This window comes from Cimex lectularius, unplaced genomic scaffold, assembly GCF_000648675.2.
Source record: "Cimex lectularius strain Harlan isolate CLEC.00 unplaced genomic scaffold, Clec_2.1 scaffold125, whole genome shotgun sequence".
In the NCBI taxonomy this organism is placed as follows: domain Eukaryota; kingdom Metazoa; phylum Arthropoda; class Insecta; order Hemiptera; family Cimicidae; genus Cimex; species Cimex lectularius.
In genome coordinates this window covers 319,207-339,943 of record NW_019392662.1, presented here as the reverse complement: position 1 = coordinate 339,943, position 20,737 = coordinate 319,207, and the positions used below count along the sequence as shown (strand labels likewise).

Below are 20,737 nucleotides of genomic sequence, written 5' to 3'. Positions count from 1 at the left end.
ACGGACTAATCGGCTCTTCAATGAACTATTCCACATAGTAACTTGCAAATGCAATATTTTCTATGGTAAACTGTTGGATCAACTGCACGACTGGTGTGAAGGACCAATGCCAGATTGTCTTTTGTGAGTCAACCAGACAGGATAACGTGGTTTGGCAATCGGCAGCACATGTACCTTCGGGCTGGCGAGTTGACTGAAATGGTTCAGGTGGTTCCTAATCATTTGATACCGCTTGTCTGAAAGAGGCCTAACTTAACCCAGCAAACGTAGAAAGAAGTAACTAATGGAATTGTCTAATTTGGCAATCATTACAGGCAGTTAGAAGTATACGACTCGCCTGAAGAAAAGACATGTAAATAAATAAAATTGTTTAATCTGCCTTCCTCAGTCCCACGTCGTGTAAGGAAAATCTTTAATTACAAAAAGTTAGTTTAAAATAAATAATTTATTTTAACGTGGATATGGATTATTACTCCAGTAGGAAGGACTTTTTTTACTCTATGATATAGGTTTTTTTAAATGACTCAAATTTTAAGTTACCAATATCCTTTCATGCTTTAATAAATATAATAAGGTACAAATTATCAGCTTGTTACAATATGTTTATTTATCATACATGTGCTATAAATATAGGATTATCAAACAGGATTGTAGGTAATGAAAACAAAACTGATTATAGAAATGAAAGTTTTTATATATAATTATTATTTCAGCCTGAATATGTAAAAGAGTAATACATCTACATAAAGATTTCGCAAAGATTTAAAGTACAAAATTTCTATATATACCAATTTCAGGAAGTACACAAGACTGAGCAAAAACATAAAAAAACGTAATAATTATCTTTTTTTATAATAATGAATAATAATAATAATTATACGGTAAATGCCTTGAAACACGACTCCATATTTTGTTTATATATTGTATATTCCGCCACTAGACAACAGCATACGATCGCATACAAAAATTTACAATTTGCAAATTTTTTCATTATTAAAAATGTTGATTGTTCACAAACGAGGAGTTGAGGCGATTGGAAAAAAAAAAATGAAAAAAATCAGCCAAGGGGATTTCAATCCCATTTTTTGTTCTTTCTTTCTTCTTTTTTCTAAATAATTTAATAATAAATTCTTTCTTCAGGCTCGTTTTAAAAACGTAATTACAAATATCGTAATTTAAAAACAAAAACCACACCGCGTCCTTCTCCGACTAGTAGAGAGTGTACGCAGACTCGGACTTAAAACAATCTCACAGCAGTTTTATTATTGTGTGGGTATATATTAGTTTTAAACCTTTTGTTTTAAATACTTTTTTTTAATTTTTATACATTTATAATAGTGTAGTGTTTTCAATATACTTGTAGTGTTTTTAAATTTTATGTCTCAATTTTAAATGTAGAAGGTAAATAACGTCCAACTCCTCTGCGCTTTCCTTTTTATTATTTTTTTTTATATTTTTAATTTGCGTGTATGTCGTTTTCTCGGGTGTTTTTTACTGTCTGTCCGTTGCACGCAGCTTCTCTTCTACTGCTTCTTGTGACGCTTCAGACAAATCTGTTGCCTGGGGGAAAAAAAAGTTTTAATTTGAAAATGAAGTGGATAATTTAAAAAATAGGTAAATAAAAAAATACCTGAATATACTTCTGTACTCCTACTAATGACTTCTTAAGAGCATCAAAGCTGGAAGAGTACAACATCTTCTTCTTAACTTTGGCGGTGTCGGGACACCAGGACATGAGGAAGAGTTTCTGCTTCTTGGAGGCTTCAGAAGTACCTTGGCATTGGTGTGTATATTCAAAGTCGAAGAGGCCGTAGCGGCACTCACCAGTACCGCCCTGCTGTAAGTCTTCAAGGAACTGATCATAAGCTGCATTTCTATCACCTGGAGAAAGAGTTTTTTTAAAACAATTGTCTAATGATCAACTAAGAATATCTATTAATGGGTACACTAGACATGCTAATGGTTAGGGATGGATTTTTTAGATGTAATGTTTATTAAATCATTTTTAATGGCATTATTTGCTTCTAATAAAGGAGGAGGGGGAAAAAGACCATTTTTCGAACTCGCAGTTTTTTATTGGCTATTATTTTCTCCCATACTTTATTAATTACCATATTGAACAATCTAGATTCAGTGTGAAACCAGATTTCACGCGCTTCCAGTGTAATTCCATTGAAGCCTGTGAATTTTTTTTTTTTTTCAAGGTTATATATGAACCCTCGGGGTGTGCCTATGTTGGGTTCGAATCCGCCAGCTCTACATTTGAACCTGGCATTTTCACCTTACAGCAATTAGCACCGTGTCAATCGCAAACGAGGTAAAAAAGTGAGAACATTCTTCTTCTCCCCAGGTTGTAGAAACAGAACAGGCTGACAGAAAGATTGGATGTGTCCCGAGTGCTTCAAAGAACACCACCTCTACAGATTAGTTTTATTTAAATAACAACTATTTCAATTTATTATTCTTTTTATATTAGGTCTTGGTTGAAATGAAAAAGTTAACACTTGAACTATCGTGACTTCGTGAAGTGGTTAGAGAAGTGGTCTATTGAGCCGAAGGTCGTGGGTTCGAATCCCACTCATGACACTAACTTTTTATCTCAACCAAGACCATACCTTAAATAATAATTAATTGAAATATGGTCAATTAGACCACTAAACAAAAATGGATTAAATAATAACTTTTATATAAACAGTGCAAATTTATTGTATATTTTTTAAATGGAATGTTTGATATATATANTTTTTTTTAATGAAATTTCAACCTTACTGCCTCAAATAATGACAAAACAACTAATTGTCAAAGTAAACGAAATAATAATAATAACAATTGAAAAATAAATAAATAAAACAAACAGGAACTAGGCGCGGTGCTGGTTTACTATCTTGGACGTCAGGCGGCGGATCTCATATGAGATCCACCCGAAAATACCAGTTTCGAGAAACAATAAAGTGGAAAAAAAAGTTTTTTATGTTTCAAAATTAATATTGAGGTTATTTACTTAAATATGGAGGAAAAAAGAAGAAGAACGAACTTATAAGAATATTTTCATCGCCAAGTGTAAACGTTTTTACATAAGGAGGCACGATTTTGTAATTCTTTTATTCAAGTATACACATTTCTTCCCAAGAATTCTGGTCATTATAAATTTTCGGAACTTTTTCTTTCCCGTTTTCCCAGTATTTGTTGTAAATTCGCATCCTAACCGACATTTCCTTGCCGTCTAATAAAAATCAGTCTAATTTGGCATCAGCCATTAAGCCAAGGGTATAACCGCCGTCAACTGAAAACTGGAATCGTTAGTACTCAAAATGGGAACTGCCAATAAATAACCGACGTGACTAAAGCATTTCATTAAAAGAATAAACAACACACAAATACTCTAATCAACACAGGCCAATGTACCCCCCTTTTAACCGTTAAATCCGCAGTCTCGCATTTTATCCGTGATGAGTCAACTTTACGTGGTCTGGTTTTTATTTTCCAAATGTACACACCCTGAGAAAAACGAAATTCTGGAGATTGGGAGGGAGGATGCAGCTAGAGATAAAAAGGTGATGAAGGGGGAGAGTGTCTGCCGGTTTGGATTCTATCGGTGTCCTTCGAAGGTTATTAAGGATAAGTTTACTTTTTGCCAGGTCTGCTAGTCTTTGGGTGCGTTTTATATTTATAATAAATTATTTATACGTGCGAAAATTACTATTTTCCGCAATGCAATTTATTACATTTCAAACCTGTTTATTGTGTTATGTTGTGTATTACAATAAATAAAACATTATCTCAGTACGATTTTAATGTCTGAACAGGTTTTTAAAGCTATGTTCGTCCAATAAACATTTGTACGAGCATGCAAGCTGAACTTCGGATACAATACCTCTTTTAAAGAGCCCAGTATATTACACCCCGACCAATACACGCAAACTTTATTAAATTAAATTAAAATAATTTAATAAAAATTATTAAATTATTTTCGCGTTTCACGGATGTAACATTAAACATCGTTGTTTAAATTTTGGCTAAGATAACCAGCTTTTGGTACAGGAAGGGTTGATTAGAACGTTTGTATAAGTAAATAAAAAGAAATTTGGGGGAAAAAAAGGTTCAAAATCACAAGATCTCTATTTGTATTGGGACTCCGTAAACAAATATTGGGGGGAAAATGTGCCATTTCCCAATTTAGCAGTGGAGACTATTTCTGTGGTCCCTGGTTCTATTTCTGAGCAGCTAGTATTTTTTTTTCGCGTTAAGCAGCTCGAAATTCACTACGGAAAAAAAATATATTGAACTGGTCTGCTTACCAACTACTTCGACGTCTATTTGTTTCTCGTCCCGGATATAGAATACTACATAACGGTGTTTTTTGTCCTTTTTAATTTCTTCGTAAGTCGTCTTGCAGGCATCGGATACTGTCACTCCTGAAGCCTGAAAAAAGACAAAACAAAAGTAATATAATTATATGCTACAAACATAGAATATTATGTTATAAATATATATAATTTAAAAAAATTAATAATTCCAGAAGTGGTTTGAGGGGCAACCTAAAAGGGAATTTTCCTCGGTAACTAGTAAACCATTTTCGATTGAATTTGGTACAAATGTTTCTCTACTATGTATTAAATTCAAGCTTTTTTTTTTAAAGCATTTTTTGTCTAAAAAAAAGTCTCCAGCAAGAAAACTATTGAACAACTTTTTCTACATTTTATGAATTTTTCCTCCAAATCCGATTATTTATGCCTTTTATATTTCCACATAAAAACTTTGAAACCCCTATCTTAAACGGGTTGATTTTGTCCATTTTGTGTCAAAAACCCTTACTTTTCTGGGCGGCTGTTTTTCTGAAGTAGTTTCCAAAAGAAGTTCTTAATTTCCTACCGATTCTACCGCTATGAACCTTTCTGAAAGGCAATTCTGCCTAGTTGTGGGCTTGTTTATGCAACATTAGTTTTGTGTCTTTACTTGGAAATTTTGTCGTTTTATAATGTGAAAAAACAAAGTAAGAGATAGTGTTTATAGGAAAAGGCACTCTCTCCTGGTATATGAATTCTCAATTCAGTAATTTTGTTAACTGACTATTAGTGCTCCAATTTTAAAAATTTTTGGACAAATTATCTGGAAAAGGAATTAATTTTTTCGCCAATAAATTTTTTTGGTTAGACTGACCCGCAACACTTTGTCCGAGTCCCCCTACGAAAAACTGAGTTAATGATCCTAACTGGGCTGACATCGAAATGAGAAAAAATGCTCACTTTTAACTTTTCTCGTATGTTATTGTTTAAAATGAGAAAGGATTATCATGGTCACTGATAAGGTTTATTTTTCTATGGAGAAAGGAAAAAAAAATAGGTCGGATATTAAATGACACCGTTTGGTGAGTCGCCAGAAGATCGACAACTTAGGCCAGGGGTCAGTTCACAAAAATAATGGCCATAACTTTCAAACGACTAATTTTACACTGATATTCTATATCCACGAATATAGACGAGTCGAGGAACGATTCAAAACGGGTTTAGAGCCGTATTTATAGGTTTAAACGTCTACGCATACGAACAGCATAACTGCGGATGAGGAAGTGCGAGAAAAAAGAAAGTTCTCTTCTGTGCGTGAAGGAGCCAGTCTTTCTAATATAAATAACTGTACATTACATTTCCTTAACTGAGCATGAGCGGAAACGCTTCCTGTTTGTCGGAACATGGCTCTGAAATAAAAATTAGCTGTAGAGACCCTTAGCCCTAGCATAAAATTGTGGACGGAATTTTAATTCGATTTTCCCCCTAGGAACGCAGCCCACATTCTTAAATGTACAAGCCGTATCTTTTACAATTGCTGCTAAGATAGGGGCTCTACTCGGGTTGTTCAAATCTAATAAAAACTTAGTGCGCTTGGGATGTCTACAGAAAGGAATATCGTTTTTGGGCTGTAATGAAATCCTTGCCTGCAGAGGCTAGATGCAAAATGTTTGTCCTCTCCCCTACGGGAAGGTATGAGACACCCCCTACTGCATCCAAGAAGAAACCCGTCACCCAGACCGGAATTCGATCCAGGCTCCCCTAGGCGTCTCGAACGCTGGAAAATCGATAGGGATGTAAATTTCGTTGATTGTGACTCTCCCACCCTCCGGAGTTACATGAAATCAATAGCATTCATCAAGGGGAGAGAAATCGTTTGGGGTTGGGTAAAACTAATTTCATACGAGGTCCAATTGCCTGCACACGCTCCGTGCAACACATCCACGAGAAATTGACCTTATAGGGATAATTTGGGGGTGAGAAATAATTACATTTCCTATTTATTTACACAATTGAGTGGCGATCATCCTAGTGGTTCAGAAAATCCCATTGTATCTGCCACTCCTATAAATTACAGAAGCATTTAAAAGAAATATCAGAGGAAAAGTGTCTCATGTCATTGTCTAAGATATAAATGACTCGTATAAATAAATTATGACAAAAAAAACATACATCAGGGACAATGAGAAAATGACAGTTCAGATTATAGCTCGACTGTCTGAATATATTCCTCCTATTAAGCCATCTGTTGAGAAGATCCCGACTTTCGGAAGCAGCAGTTTTCAACTCCTAGAAGTGCCACGGAGATCCGATTAGTCTCGGAGATCAGTCTGAAAGAGCAAAGGGCTAATTGCGTTCCTCCACAGGCTAATTCCCTCGGCCACACGCAACCGACCGTTACATTTCTCGGCAGAACACAACCGTTTCTCAGACACTTTGGATAAACAGTTATTAGAAATCCGCAAAGCCGAAACAATTTATTCCGGCAATTCAAAAATATAGGTGCAAGTTGTGCGGAACCTGTATTTTCGGCCTCAGAAGAAAAGGACACGCGAAAGTATTGTTAGGCATCGTGCACAGTTATTCTGCCATGGATGAGTCTTTTAATGTTCAGATAGTAAGGGCAAGTTTGGATAAACACGTTATGTTGTTACGTCAGAATCAGTCAACTAAGTTTCATATGAGCAAAGCACAATAGATGATGAAGCTTAGCCAGAGAAATCATCAATCATACATGCTGACATGAGTCGATTAACTTGTGGGTTGTCGTGTGGCCGTTTTGGCTGACTGGATTGGATTACTCGACTATAAAACAAAAACGAGTAGTTACCTGTAGTTGTGAAAAGATTTTTTAAACGTGTTTGAACCATGGTAGACAACTTGTTATATGCATGAGTTAAACAATGCAATTAACTCTAAATTAACCTTTAAGGATGCATGCAATTTATTCATTAGACCGTTTAGATGTTAATATGACAAAGTGGTCTACAATTAAATCTATTTAAGTTTATACAGATAACACTCGTTAATTTTTTATTTTCAGCTGACCACACGATTATCCGATAAATATTACGATGGATGTCAAACGTATAAGGTTTGATGATGTTAAGACAGAGCCAGGTGGCTGCCTGACTTTTTGTACGGGCTGCCGGCTGATGTGGCATGAAGCAGGGGGTCTTTTTCTAGCTGACGTCCCCTTCCAACCGGGTACCAATGAGTCATTCAACTCGCCGGAGCCGAAGAAGAAAAATGGTGGTGGTGGTGGTGGTGGACGTCGGGACAGACGTACCAACCAGACGCACGGTAAAGCAGACCGACGTTTTTATGCCGGCCCCACCACGTCACTCTATAATCGATCGAATGACCTTTCCTTCCTGAGTATTTCGACAGTCGGTTTTACAATCTGAATGGAATCCGCAGTCTTACCCATCGACGGTTGGGTTGTGCAATAAGAAAAGACAAGGGCAACCTCGTGTTCTCCAATGACTCATTGAAGTTATCAGAGTCAAAAGCATATTAGTAAAGCTAAATTTAACAAATACGTTTTCAAGTGATAGTGGATTTATTATTATAGCAATGACTTTGTCAAAAAAATGCAAGAGATTTTTTGAACACAACAGAAATGTGCGATCAATAATAGTTGATTTTTGTAATAGAAAAATTATAAACGTAGAGATATTTATTGGTTCAAAGTTGAAATTGTATAATCTGGAATGATGATGTTATGTGTAGTGAATTTTTCACGTTATAGTCAAGAGGTCATAGTCCCTACTACGTGACAAATGGCTGAAAGATCAATCCTCCTAGTACAGACAATTCCAGCAGGATCATCACCACGTGGCCGAAGAATATTTTTAACGTGGAATCCGGAAGGGAGGGGCTGGGTCGTTGTTTTGTCAAGTCTGATGCAGCATAAGCAACCATTATATAAATTATTATACTTATAGTGGTTTGATGTTGAGATTTGTGTTAAAATTCCAATTTCATGGCAATAAGAATTTTATTTTTATTTTAAAAATTTTCAACTTTCTATTAGTGTTGGTCCGTTTTAGTGGCCAGAACTTGTCCAATACTTTAAATATTGAGCTGGGGCTTATGCTAGGAAATTGGCCTAAAGCAAACAAAAGCTGTTTAACTTTAAATATTTATGACCTTGTGAAAATGATACGTGTTTTCACAAAAACCGTTCAAAAAAATGCCATGTTTCAGTTTTGAAGTCCGACTGAGATTTTTATCTTAACTTATATACAACAATTTCATATGATGATGCATATAGTCCAATCGACTTGAAACTTTTAACAATAAATAATAGATATATGTGAAATCTGCGTGCAGGTTCCTTGAAAAAATCTGTTAAATCGTATAAAACCAACCAAAACTTTTTATAAATCATATTTATATTGAAATCCCAATAAAATGTGTGGATATAATGGTAGGGGTTATAAGTATGAACCGAGCTCCTCACGTAGACCACAAGGGGTGACGACCAGTGGTGGGTGTTTCCAGGACTCTAGTAAACGTCTAAATCATTGCTTACTGCAACTGCCGACGAAGCATGGAAGAGGTAAACTGCAACCGCAATAAAAAATTGCTTCTGAACTTGTGGTTTCCTTAAGGAGGATATACCGGCCATGGAACCGGAAAATGAAATCCAAGCCCCAATAGGATGATCTTGTCACGAAATGAAGAAAAACCCGCCAATTTTAAGGACTTCGTTAATAAGTCTATTTCTTCTTTGTATAGCTATTTGTGTTACTAATTAATAAATAACTAACTGAATAGCATTAGAACGGAAAATCTCAGAGATATTATAGTCTCTCTCTCTCCCTCTCTGCTATTAAACCCTTCCTTTTTCTCTCAATCTACAACACGCATACACACACACACTCTCTCTCTCTCTGCATAATAGTAATGTATCTTCGAAAGGAGAGATAAAGGGAAGAGGAGAGGGAGTTTAAGTTTAGTCATATGATAACAAAGCCAAAACAACACAAGCAAATATTTAACATTTCGTCTTTCTTAAAATAATATTTAATTATTGCTATTATCGGTGAACCTGTGCTAAGTTTAGATTACCGTTCCTTGAAGGTTGTTTAGGTTTCTATCCGCGTGTTGGATAAAGAGAGAGAAAACAAATGAAAGAAGAAAATATAATCTTACATTTTCTTCTTTTATTTGTTTTTGTGCAGGTTAGGGAATAGCGTGAAGAGAAATGATAAAACGTATGAAAATCAGGAGAAAAACTATCTTCGAGTGTCGGAGGCAGAACTGGATAAATAAATAAATATGCTGAGAAAAAATGTAATATTATTAAAGGTTGGTAGGCAGAGTGGAGAGAAAGAGTTTGGGACTGAAAGAAAAAATAATGAAAAAGAACAAAAGAGATAGAGGGAGAGTGAAAAAGAGAGTCACGTGTGAGAAAAAAAAGAAGGAGAATATTAAATAGATGGGAGATGGAGTGAGTGTGAGAGAGAACAAATGAAAATAGCAAAATATAGAAAGAGATAGTCAGGTAGATGAGAGAGAGAAAACTACAAAAATGAAAGAACTAAAATATAGAAAGAGGAAGAGAAGGGAAGTGAAAGAAAAAATAATGGTAAAGAACAAGAGAGATAGATGGAGAGTGAAAAAGAGAGTCACTTGTGAGAAAAAAAGAGTGGGAGAATACTAAATAGAGAGAGAAAACAAATGAAAAAAATAAAATGTAGAAAGAGAGAGGCAGATAAATGAGAGAGAGAACAAGTGAAAGAAGGAAAATATAGAAAGAGAGATACAGATGAGAGAGAACAAATGAAAAAATCAAAATATTGGAAGAGATAAGATAGAAGAGAGAGAACAAATGAAATAAATAAAATATAGAAAGAGAGAGAGAGAACAAAAGAAAGAAGTAAATTATAGNGTGAGAGTGAGAGAGAAGGGAGGGGAGAGCAATCATCAACTTCCCTTAGAAGGAACTCCACCAGCAATGCCGCCTTATTTGGCTATAAAACCTGACGTCAAGCAAGGATACGACTTTTCAAATTTATTTTACCGCTTTTATCTTGCTGGGGGAACTGCTGGATTTTCCGTTCTTAAAATTCTAAATACTCAGGTTGCGGTACATGGAAAGGATGAAAGACTAGATGAAATTGGTTCGAATATTTTCAGCTGTGTGCTTTTATTTTTAAAGGCTAAATAAGATATAAACATCAGTTTTGTTACTGAATAGATTCGTACAAAATTTGAAATCTGCATTTTTTTTAAATGAGACTCAGTTTAATTCAAGAACTCCACCCTAAAACATTCGTGTATTGTTAATGCAAAAAAGAGGAAGAGGCTCCTTCCTTTTAAGGCATACAAGCTAATGACACTTCACATTTCGAGAAGGAGAGAACATTAAATATATTTGGAAACCTGACTGCCTTATAACGGTTGCCACTAAATCCCACACTTATGATATATGTACTTAGGCGACCCTAAGGTTTAAAATCGATGCACTTTTAACTATTTTTCTCCCCTACTTTTACAACAGGCAGAAACGGTTTCGCTAGATTTTTGTTTTTTAATTATTTCGTTAGCAGTTGAGGTGTGTGTGAGGGGTAAATTTAAAAATAGATTTACAAATTCCCACATGGCCTGTTAGAAGGGGAGTTCCACCCTTTATAATTTTTTTTCTCCCTCACTCTGTATGTGCTTTTTATTCGGATGCACGTTTACACAACACATGTCCTTATTGTTTAGTGGAGGGCTCCCAAACGCTCAGAGGAGGTCCGGCATAACACAATCGTGTTGGTCTAATTTAAAACCCCGCTTTTCTTCGGCATAAATCAACCGTAGAAACAGACTTTCACGATTCATATTCATACACGACTCCTAAAGAAATAATACTGGAAAATTTTGTCGACTCCACTTCAGAAATTTATATTTTCTTCCTCCATAGAAATGTGTACCAAATAAGGCAATGGGTTCTCAAGGTAGAAAAGATCCAAGGTTGATGGAATGACACGAATAGCAAACTTAAACGATCACGTCTGACGGAATGTTAACCACATAAATATATATATTATTTATTTTATTTAACCAATAATAATTAAGAAAGCGAATAAAACGAACATTTTTTTTTTTTAACTGACTTCAAACAATTTTCCTTTGCCAACAATTTGCCATAGAAAATATGAGTTTCTAATTGGTAATCGGTGTCGAGTGGAAGAGATAATAATGTGTTTAAGATAACAAAAGCACATTGGTTGACGATAAAATATTGAAAATATCCCTTGAAATTCTAAGATATTTTAAATTTTAAAAATATCTTTAAAAAAATGTTTCAGCAGAAAAGCAAATTGTATTTATAATGGTTGATTATATGTATACCTATTTCACACAATAATACTAGAATATTCCTTGAAATTAGTAAAATGTATTTTTGCAACAGGCACTTGTATCAACGCACTGCCATCGTATAAAGCATAGAAGATGAACGTACTTCACCAATTAAGTCAGAATCATTGAGTTGGATAAATAATAAAAGGTCTTGTCTTTTATACTTATTTTTGTATGGTGATTAGTGGCCGTTAAACGATAATTGTTCAGAAATCGTGAGATGCGGTCTGGTGTGATGTAGGTTTCAGAAAAAGATTTTCTTTATCGTCCCAACGTTTCGATCTTTATTCAGATCATCTTCAGAGCCTGGGATTTACTAACATTTATTTTTGTATTTAATTTGCACTAGGGTTAAAAAACCAGGATTAACATCCAAAACGAAAAAATAAATAAAACCTATGCTAAAATTGAAAACTCCACTTACCAATTTAAGTGCTTTTTAAAATTTAAGCCTATTTAAACCATACTCAATAAAAGGTGACCCCTTTTCTTTTTAAGAAAAATTTCTTTGAGATTCACGGATAGTTCACGCTTAATTTTTGTTCCAATCGTTTAATGAAGATTTCGCGTATTGTCTCCCAGTCAACGAAGAGAGAGACTTATTACGTTCTTCAACGAAAAAACTGAGTCACAGCAATAAAGAATATATGGTATTAGGGAGATAAGAGAATACAATAAACAATGTGTTTCACCCGTTTGAAATCTCGTTTTGGGAAAAAAAGAGAGAAAAAAACCGAAGTCGAAACATGATAGGGTAATCCAACACCGAATCCTGGGGCATACAGAAACGGAAAACGTTTATCACCGGCGGGAAGCAGTTTTGGGAGAGGGCCAAAATTTCGTCCCTGCCGCATTTTCACAGCTAGAAACCCATTCAGAATGGACCGTTTTATTTATTTATTTATTTATTTTTTAACTAAAACCCATTTATTTTTAAGCAAAATATTTAATTGCTAATGCATTTCGGGCCACGTCCCTGGACTCTCTTCAGAGCTCACTATTTATTATTAAATTGGGCATAGGTTTTTGTTTCAAACTTCGTAAATGTATGTCCTCGTACGATTTATCAGTGCTTGGGTCGAAGCATGAACAATCCAGGTGTTGACTCACACCTCGAGAAATGAGGTGGGGGTCTTATTCAACATTTAATTTTATTCGGTGAGCGCAAAATGTGAAACTAAGGAGGAGTCTTGATTAAATTTATTTTGTACGATGATGGTCTAATACTGAAAAAAGAGAAAATATGAGATCCTATCCAAGAAACTACACATTTTAACAAAAAGGAGAAAATATATTCTATCTATGAAAACACAAAATTTTAAGAAAAAATGAGAATATAAGAGATCCTATTCCAAGATTACCAAATTTTAAGAAAAATTGAGAATATGAGATCCTATCCATGAAAAGACCAAATTTTAAGAGAAAGTAGAAAATATGAGATGCTATCCATGAAAATACAAAATTTTAAGAAAAATGAGAAAATATGAAATCCTATCCAAGAATACCAAATTTTAAGAGAAAATATGAGATCCTACCGATGAAAATACAAAATTTTAAGAAAAAGGAGAAAATATGAAATACTACCCAAGAATACCAAATTTCAAGAAAAAGTTGATAATATGAGATCCTTATCCAGGAATCTATCAAATTTTAAGAAAAAGGAGAAAATGTGATATCCTATCCATGAAAATACCAAATTAAAAAAGAAAAACATGAGATCCTATCCAAGAAACTACAAAGTATTAAGAAAAAGGTGAGAATAAAATGCAAATTCTCAAGGCTTATATACAGATATACAATTATCACGAATAAAAGTTAAAAAGAAATACTGGAAATCAATATAGTGCAGTTTATTACTATTCAGAAATCTGGAGATGCGGTCTGGGTGTGATGTAGGTTTCAGAAAAAACATTTTCTTTATCGTGCCAACGTTTCGATCTTTATTGAGATCATCTTCAGGGCCTGAGATTTACAAACATTGTTTAAATTTAACAAAAACATGTAGGATGTGGAAAAAAGCGAATTTACCCAATGAAAAAAATATTTTTTTTTTTTTAAATATTCAATCAAAACTTTGAATGAGTCGAAATACTTTGATTGAATATAAAAAATATTTTTTTGCATTGTATAAATTCACTTTTTGCCACATCCTACATGTTTTTGTTAAATTTAAACAATGTTTGTAAATCCCAGACCCTGAAGATGATCTTAATAAAGATAGAAACGATGGCACGATAAAAAAAATGTTTTTCTGAAACCTAGTTCACACCAGACCGCATCTCTTCCATTTCTGAATAATCGACTAACGGTCACTAATCACCATACATAGTGCAGTTTTCTCACAAATTGAAAACTTAAACCCTAAAAATATTGTTTTTGCAAAGGAAAAACATAAGGAAAGATAGCGTGGACCCAAATTGCTTCACTACACGGTTGCCAAAAAATTGATCATTAAAGAATAAGACTTTTTTTAAAATTCGTAGTTAAAGTGTGAAGACAAATTGTTACAGCTAAATGAAAGGGTCATACTACTACTACTAATATTAATAATAATAAAAGTGGAAAATAAGCATCACTAAAAATGGCTAGTTTTCCCAAAAATTTAAAAATAAGCCCCTAAAAATGTGATGTTTTTCTTAAGAGGAGAAATAAATAAATTACATTACTTTACTACATGGCGGGAATAAAAGGTTCACTAGTCGTCAATTTTCATATCGTCTAAGTTAAAATTAAGTCAATTAACCAATAGTGTAGCATTGCCAGAAGAAAATTTACTCCTAAATGTTCGTCCATCGCCAAATATATTCATGCGGAGCCAGCTTAATACATAAAGTCTCCAAAATAGACACTAAAAAGTGGGTTTTTGGCACGAAGGGGTATTTAAAAAATGGCAAGGCGCTTTATTTTTTATTTCATCCCTCCCCCACAGGGGATAAAATAAAAATGATCACCAGTAAAATCAATACGAGCTCGCCTCTTCTCGCTAATAAGACTGATGAAGGCGTGAAGCCCGACGGAAAATTTAAAAAGAAAATCACAATAAATTGAACCAATGGCTGTCTTTTAGTTAGCTAATTGTGAGCTATTGTCACTGTTTATTGTTTATTTTCAAACAAATTAAAATCGTATGTTAAAATAATAAAAAGCTGTCTGAGATAAGCCTGGCAAAAGCTACTTAAGCTATCACGTCTAAAATGATTTATGTTGTCCGACAACCTAAATAGGAGATATTTAGGAAGACCCATCTGGCAGTATAAAGTGTGCGGTCGGTGACGTCGGGCAGCTGAAACTTCACATTATGTCTCATCAGTACGAGTCATCCACAAGCCCTCAATTTTCTTATTTTAAATCCTTTGTCTGTCAAACTGACCACTTTAATGTCCGTAAGGCGAAAAAAGGTAATGGCCAGAATAGAAATACACGAGGGAAAACATGAATCCAGACATGTTTAACCAATTCCCAGTCAACTTGTACCATGTCAAGCTGTTTTCTTCTTGTCCACAACAGTGTCAAGAACGATAAATTAATTAGATACGCAAAAATGACAAGTTCGTCATTATAACGTCTTATTAAGTTATTCAGAGGGCCTCTAAAACGTGATTCGGAATGAGGCATGGATTATTTTGAAGGGTCGAATGAGCCCCGCTTGGAGGAGTGAATGACTCACTATCTCTTATGAGTCACCAGCCAGACTTTACCTCTTAAATTCAAACGAATTTGATAATGGGTTGCGAGAAAAAAAAAGAGGAAAAACTATTCGAGGAAATCCGGGCTCGGTTTCTATTTGGAATGGTGAAACTTTTCATACCATGATTTAAGTATTGCACAAATGTTGCATTAAAAAAAGCCCCCCACCCGGAAGCAGATCACAGTGAATAATTCCTACAGACCAATCACTACATTTCTAGTATAATTTTTACAATATAAATATAATTAAAAGCTCAAATATGGAAAAATGTAGCGAAATCTTAAGACAGGTTTGACCAGCGATTCTAACTTTTGAACACTGGATCAAGATCATCATCAGGGCAAAACAACCTTAAATATAGCTGTACAGATTCGTTTTTTTCAGGTGATCTTAAATTTCCTTAAAGACCGACTCAGTCCCGACACTGCCAAGGACGGTAACAGTTTTCTACTGTTACTAATACTGTTACAGTCCTTGACAATGTTGGGACTGAGTCGGTCTTCAAGGAAATTTAAGATCGCCAGTAAAAATGATGAAAGATGGAGTGAGTGCGGTGTTCAATCCTTTTTTAAAAAGATAGTTCCTACTCACAGTAAGTTGTTTTCCAACTAAAGGTTAATAACTACTTAAAAAAAGGATTTAAGATCGCCTGTAAAAAACTAATCTGTACAGCCATATTTGCTTGTTTTGCCCTGATGATGACCTTAAAATATGTCGAAAGCTTGACAGTTACAACTGAATTAGCTTTCTTCTTCAAGACCATGCCGTGATCCAGTGTTTTTGAGTGAAAAAGTCGATATTTCCAACTTAAACATACAATTCTAACTTTCGACCTGGCATGCAGGAGAGGATAGATAAGCTAGAGTGAACAGGACATTAAAAGGTATGGAATGCCAGAAGTTAATCATAAAAGGGATTCCAGACCGTTGTTCCAAATGAATCCACCAACCCGAGGTGCTTATATTTTCCATGAATAGGCAGGAAGTCAAGGGTAGAATAATTTTCATAACGCCTCCACATATCCCAAGTTTCTTAATAAAACACTAAAACAACTAAGATGATTAATTTATACTTGAATTATACATTCCAATCATGTTCATCTTTTGATCAGATATGACTTGGGCTAAGCATAGGAAAGTCAAGGAAATTCCGCTCAAATTACTAACCTTGCTTAAATTTCTCAAAAAAATATACGAACAATAAAAAGCAAATATACATAAATCAAACATTACTTTGAATAAAACTGCCTGTAAGTAGAGGATTTACAAAATTCTGGATTGAATTAGTTGTGGGATAATCTGTTAAGTAAACAATTTATTTATGTTTTACTGGTCTAATTTAAGTACATAATGTTTTAAAGGTACGTTTAACTGTTTTATAAAGTTAAATGAAAAACTCTTTTGGATCTTTAATTAAAACTGTTTTCAACTATAAAACCTTTCATTTAACTGTTTTAAAAAGTTGAACATCTCATGTTAAATGAAAGTTTATGGGCATTTTCTTGTTCATAAATTTCTCTGGAGTGTGGACAGATGATTTTGACCCTCTCTTTCAAATTGTGAGGACTGCAAAAAATATTTCCAAGCCACAAGCAACATCATCGCATGACTATTACTCCTGCACAGTCACAGTTAGATTAAAAATTGCGTAATTGAAAAAAATTGACATTTTTCCTAGAAAATTGTAATAATTATTATATCAAAGGCTAAATAATGTTGCGTGTGCATTATGCAGTGGGTGAGAAAAGGGTTAAGATATAGTCATTTGAGTATTTTTGGTAGCCTAAAATGACAAAATAAGCCAACGCTTCCTTTATGTACATTAATCGTTTCCGATGTAATCAGAACAGTTTTTTTTAATCTTTATTTTCCTTATAATTCCTTCCAAGTAATCACCAAGAAGGAACAATTAATGTCCTCATGCTGAGATCCACTGCTATTCACACAAATAAATAATTAAATCTAATTATAAATAGGGATATGAAAAAAAAACCTCGACGAAAGACGAATTTGATTAATTCCTTTATTTATCATAAAAGCTTGTCAGTGGAAAATCAAACTTTTCTGAACACTGGAGTTTTCCACCTTAATAATCATTGAAAATGTGAAAAGCAATTTATGGAAAATAAATTGTAGCACGGAAAACTCGAGAAAATGAAATATGAAGACAAGAGGCGGTCATAAAGTTGATCGCACTAGTTCTCACAGAATTAAAAAATTCATGAGACGGTCTTTATTGTAACCCTGAATAGCCTAATTTGTTAATAATCATCGGGCAGAGATATAAAACTAAAATATTATTTTAATGATATTTATTTAAAAAAACTAATTTAAAGGAGGAAGAAAATTTGTTTTGATGATGGGAAAATCGCAGTTTCGTGGAAAATTTGATGAACACGTATACCGAATTGAAGAGAGTCGGAGGACGCCACCCCGCCCGTTGGAACGCCGCCCCCGGCTCATCATACCAGACACGTACCGGTATCGCTTTTACACCATACAAAGAAGATTCTCAATTTTTTCTATATTTAATTCTCAGTATTAGTTTGGTTGTTTTAAAAAATCTAAGTTTTTTTTTGAAGATGGATTTAGTTTCGTCTCGGCGAAATATTACAGGACCAAGTCTTATCGCAGTTTTTAATAAGTCGTTTAAGTAAATATGATCAAAAGTGGATGTTGTGAGAGGCGGTTCTTCGCATGCAGCCTTTATGGAATTGACCAGAATTTAGTTTCATTTAGATTTTGGTTATTTTAAAGAGAGATTTTTGATTTTTGTTTTGTTTTGATCCGTAGTCTGGTCAGGAATGGAAGAGAGAACGAGGGCAGAATCCGTGGAGGAGCGTGTCCACGCCGTCGTACCCCGGCTGTCCGGCCCGGCCCCGGATACGCGTGGAAATTCGGCTTTAGGCCTCTCGCTCGCCTCCGGAAAAGCGGCTCTCTTATGTCCCCGCCGGTTGGAAAATCGTGAAAAACCCGTCGGCCGGTGAATAAGGCGAGCGAGGGCAAAAAATGGCGGAGCCGGCATGTCCGACTGCCCAGTTATTCTCCGGAAAACTACCGGTCGCCCAAGAACGGCTGGACTTGGAAAAGTCATCGCTTACAACTAAACAACTCACCATTTCCTTTGTGCGATATCCTTTCGGGGTTGCGGCGATTAATAAAAAGTAAAAGTAATTCACTTAGAATCGTAAGTCTAGCGGGTCACGGTTGACGGAGAGAGGGTGGTGGTTCACTCCGTTTCACTGCCGACTGAATTGAACCGCCGGGAAATTAATTTTAGTCCCGGAGGGAGATTCGTGTATTCATCCGCCACCCGAGGCGACCGCCGACCCCACCACCAGACGCCTTAACTTGACCCCTTCCGCCCTCACCGACTCATTTCCTTCAAAAGTCGTTCATTACGACACTGCTGAGCCTTTTTCGACGAAATCCGCGTTTTGGAGGAAAAAATCTCCTGGAAAGTCGGTTCAACTCCGGCGGTTTTTAAACGACACCGGGACTACTTTGTTTTCACACGCTTCAAGTCTATTACCTCCTCTTCCCCTCCTTTCGCGGTGTTCCGACCGGCGGATTGTTCGTCCGTAAAAAAAATTAAAACCGTTACGGCTCCAAAATTTGTAAAAAAAATCCACACCGGTACAAAAAAAAGATTGGCTGAAAAAATTAAAATTATCCAAAAATATATTTCCACGCGACTCGGAGAGAGAAGGCTCCCGGCGGAAGAGAGAAGGAAGCAGTCCGTTGGTACGGCTGTCGACCAATCAAAATAAAGATTTGGGGGATATTGCCTTATATGGTCAAGAGGGAAGGAACTGCGGGAGAAAGAAAATTCAATTGTTAGATAAATGTTAATTGGACGCTTAAGAAATTAATTGCCCATTTCTATTCCTTTGCTCTTTCTCGGATCGTTAATTTGAAATTGACGTCCCCCTTTCTTAATTTTGTTTTGTTCACGCCTTTTCTTTTGGCGATGTTCTATGGTACAACGCCGTTTCTAGACCATCGGAGGCAATTTCTGGATGCGATGCGTCATGATCGAACTGTTCTAGAGATATTCCATATTTATTTCCTCTTCCTATTTTAAAACCCGGCGGAACTAGCTTTTTTTACGCCAGCACTTTAAACTGTTAAAAACTAGTACACACACACACATATAAATTGAAAGACGATAATTTTAAATACATATTTTTTGATGTGATATGTTGAGGAAAAATAATACACATAATTCAAATCAAATTGATTAAAAGAATGTAAAATATCCTTTTAAATATGCACATAATTCCGTGATTATATCACTATCACGATGATTCAAAATACATAATTGTAAAGATTTAACAAAAATAGTTTTTATTTGTATTTTTGAAGTAGATTTGTTAAGCATAAAGTAAGCAAATAAATTTTGTTGAGAAAATAAATATAGTGTACTATGTAGTAGACAACATAATTCAAAAATCAAAGCCAATGTAACATAGACATTTAGTTGAAGGTCATAAAGCGCAGCTTCCTTTCACACTTCAATTGAAAAGAATGTATATTGTGATATATTAAGATATTAATAAATAAAATCTGAAGTTCTTCATATTTCTTGATGAGTCTATGTGTGAAACCGGGCAAAAAAAGTCAAAGGATTTTGTTAGAAAGTGCCATTTTAAAATAAGTATTTCGTCATTATGAATAACACACAATATAAAAAACAATTTCCTTGTTATTTTCTATTGCTCATACGATGTCAGCAGGTCAAGAGAAAAATTTTTGTGACCCCTCTATCTTCTTTGTCGTCTGATTTTTTTGGCAACTGTAAAAACAAAACAAATATAGAATAGTGCATACAAATTTTGACTAAAATATGCTTCAACGTTCTTACTATGAACATTCAATTTGAATATTACTTAAAAACTTGTCTGTAAAATTGTTTTTACGTAAGAAAAAAATTGTTGTTGAATAAACAATCAACCATTTATAAAAGAAAGAAAGGCAATCATGCCATGATCTATTTCCGTTAGCGATCATTACAAATTTTTTACTAAATACGAAAACGATATAAAATATCTATCTAATCCATTTTAATCTGCAGTTTGAATATCATGTATTCAACAACAGGTCAGATTTACCTTAATAGTGTAAAATGTATAATTTATATTTCTTCTAGTTACTTTTGATTTATAATTAAAAATTGTATATAAAAATGTCTGTACATTGAAAAATATTTTCAGAAATAAAATGAACTCTATTGCCATAAATAATTATTTAAAATTAAATACTTTTGTTATACTGTTACGTTTGGTACAAAATGGAAAAGTTTCAACATTATCAAGTAAATAAAAGTGATCGCATTATTTTAAATTCATTGGTTTTTTTCATTTTAGTATTAATGTTCTAATATTTTTCAGAAGTTGAAACAATTG

General features: G+C 34.5%; 1 protein-coding gene across 1 annotated transcript; it reads right to left on the bottom strand.

The window, feature by feature from the left end:
- Nucleotides 1-673: 673 nt before the first annotated feature.
- On the bottom strand, nucleotides 674-18,840 carry LOC106668691 (cofilin/actin-depolymerizing factor homolog). The gene is made up of 4 exons (XM_014397663.2): nucleotides 18,449-18,840; nucleotides 4,299-4,422; nucleotides 1,631-1,881; nucleotides 674-1,560 (listed from the first exon to the last, which is right to left on the bottom strand). Exons 1-4 carry the CDS (start codon nucleotides 18,449-18,451, stop codon nucleotides 1,492-1,494), a joined length of 447 nt encoding a protein of 148 aa, XP_014253149.2. The 5' UTR covers nucleotides 18,452-18,840; the 3' UTR covers nucleotides 674-1,491.
- Between the last annotated feature and the right edge of the window lie 1,897 nt (nucleotides 18,841-20,737).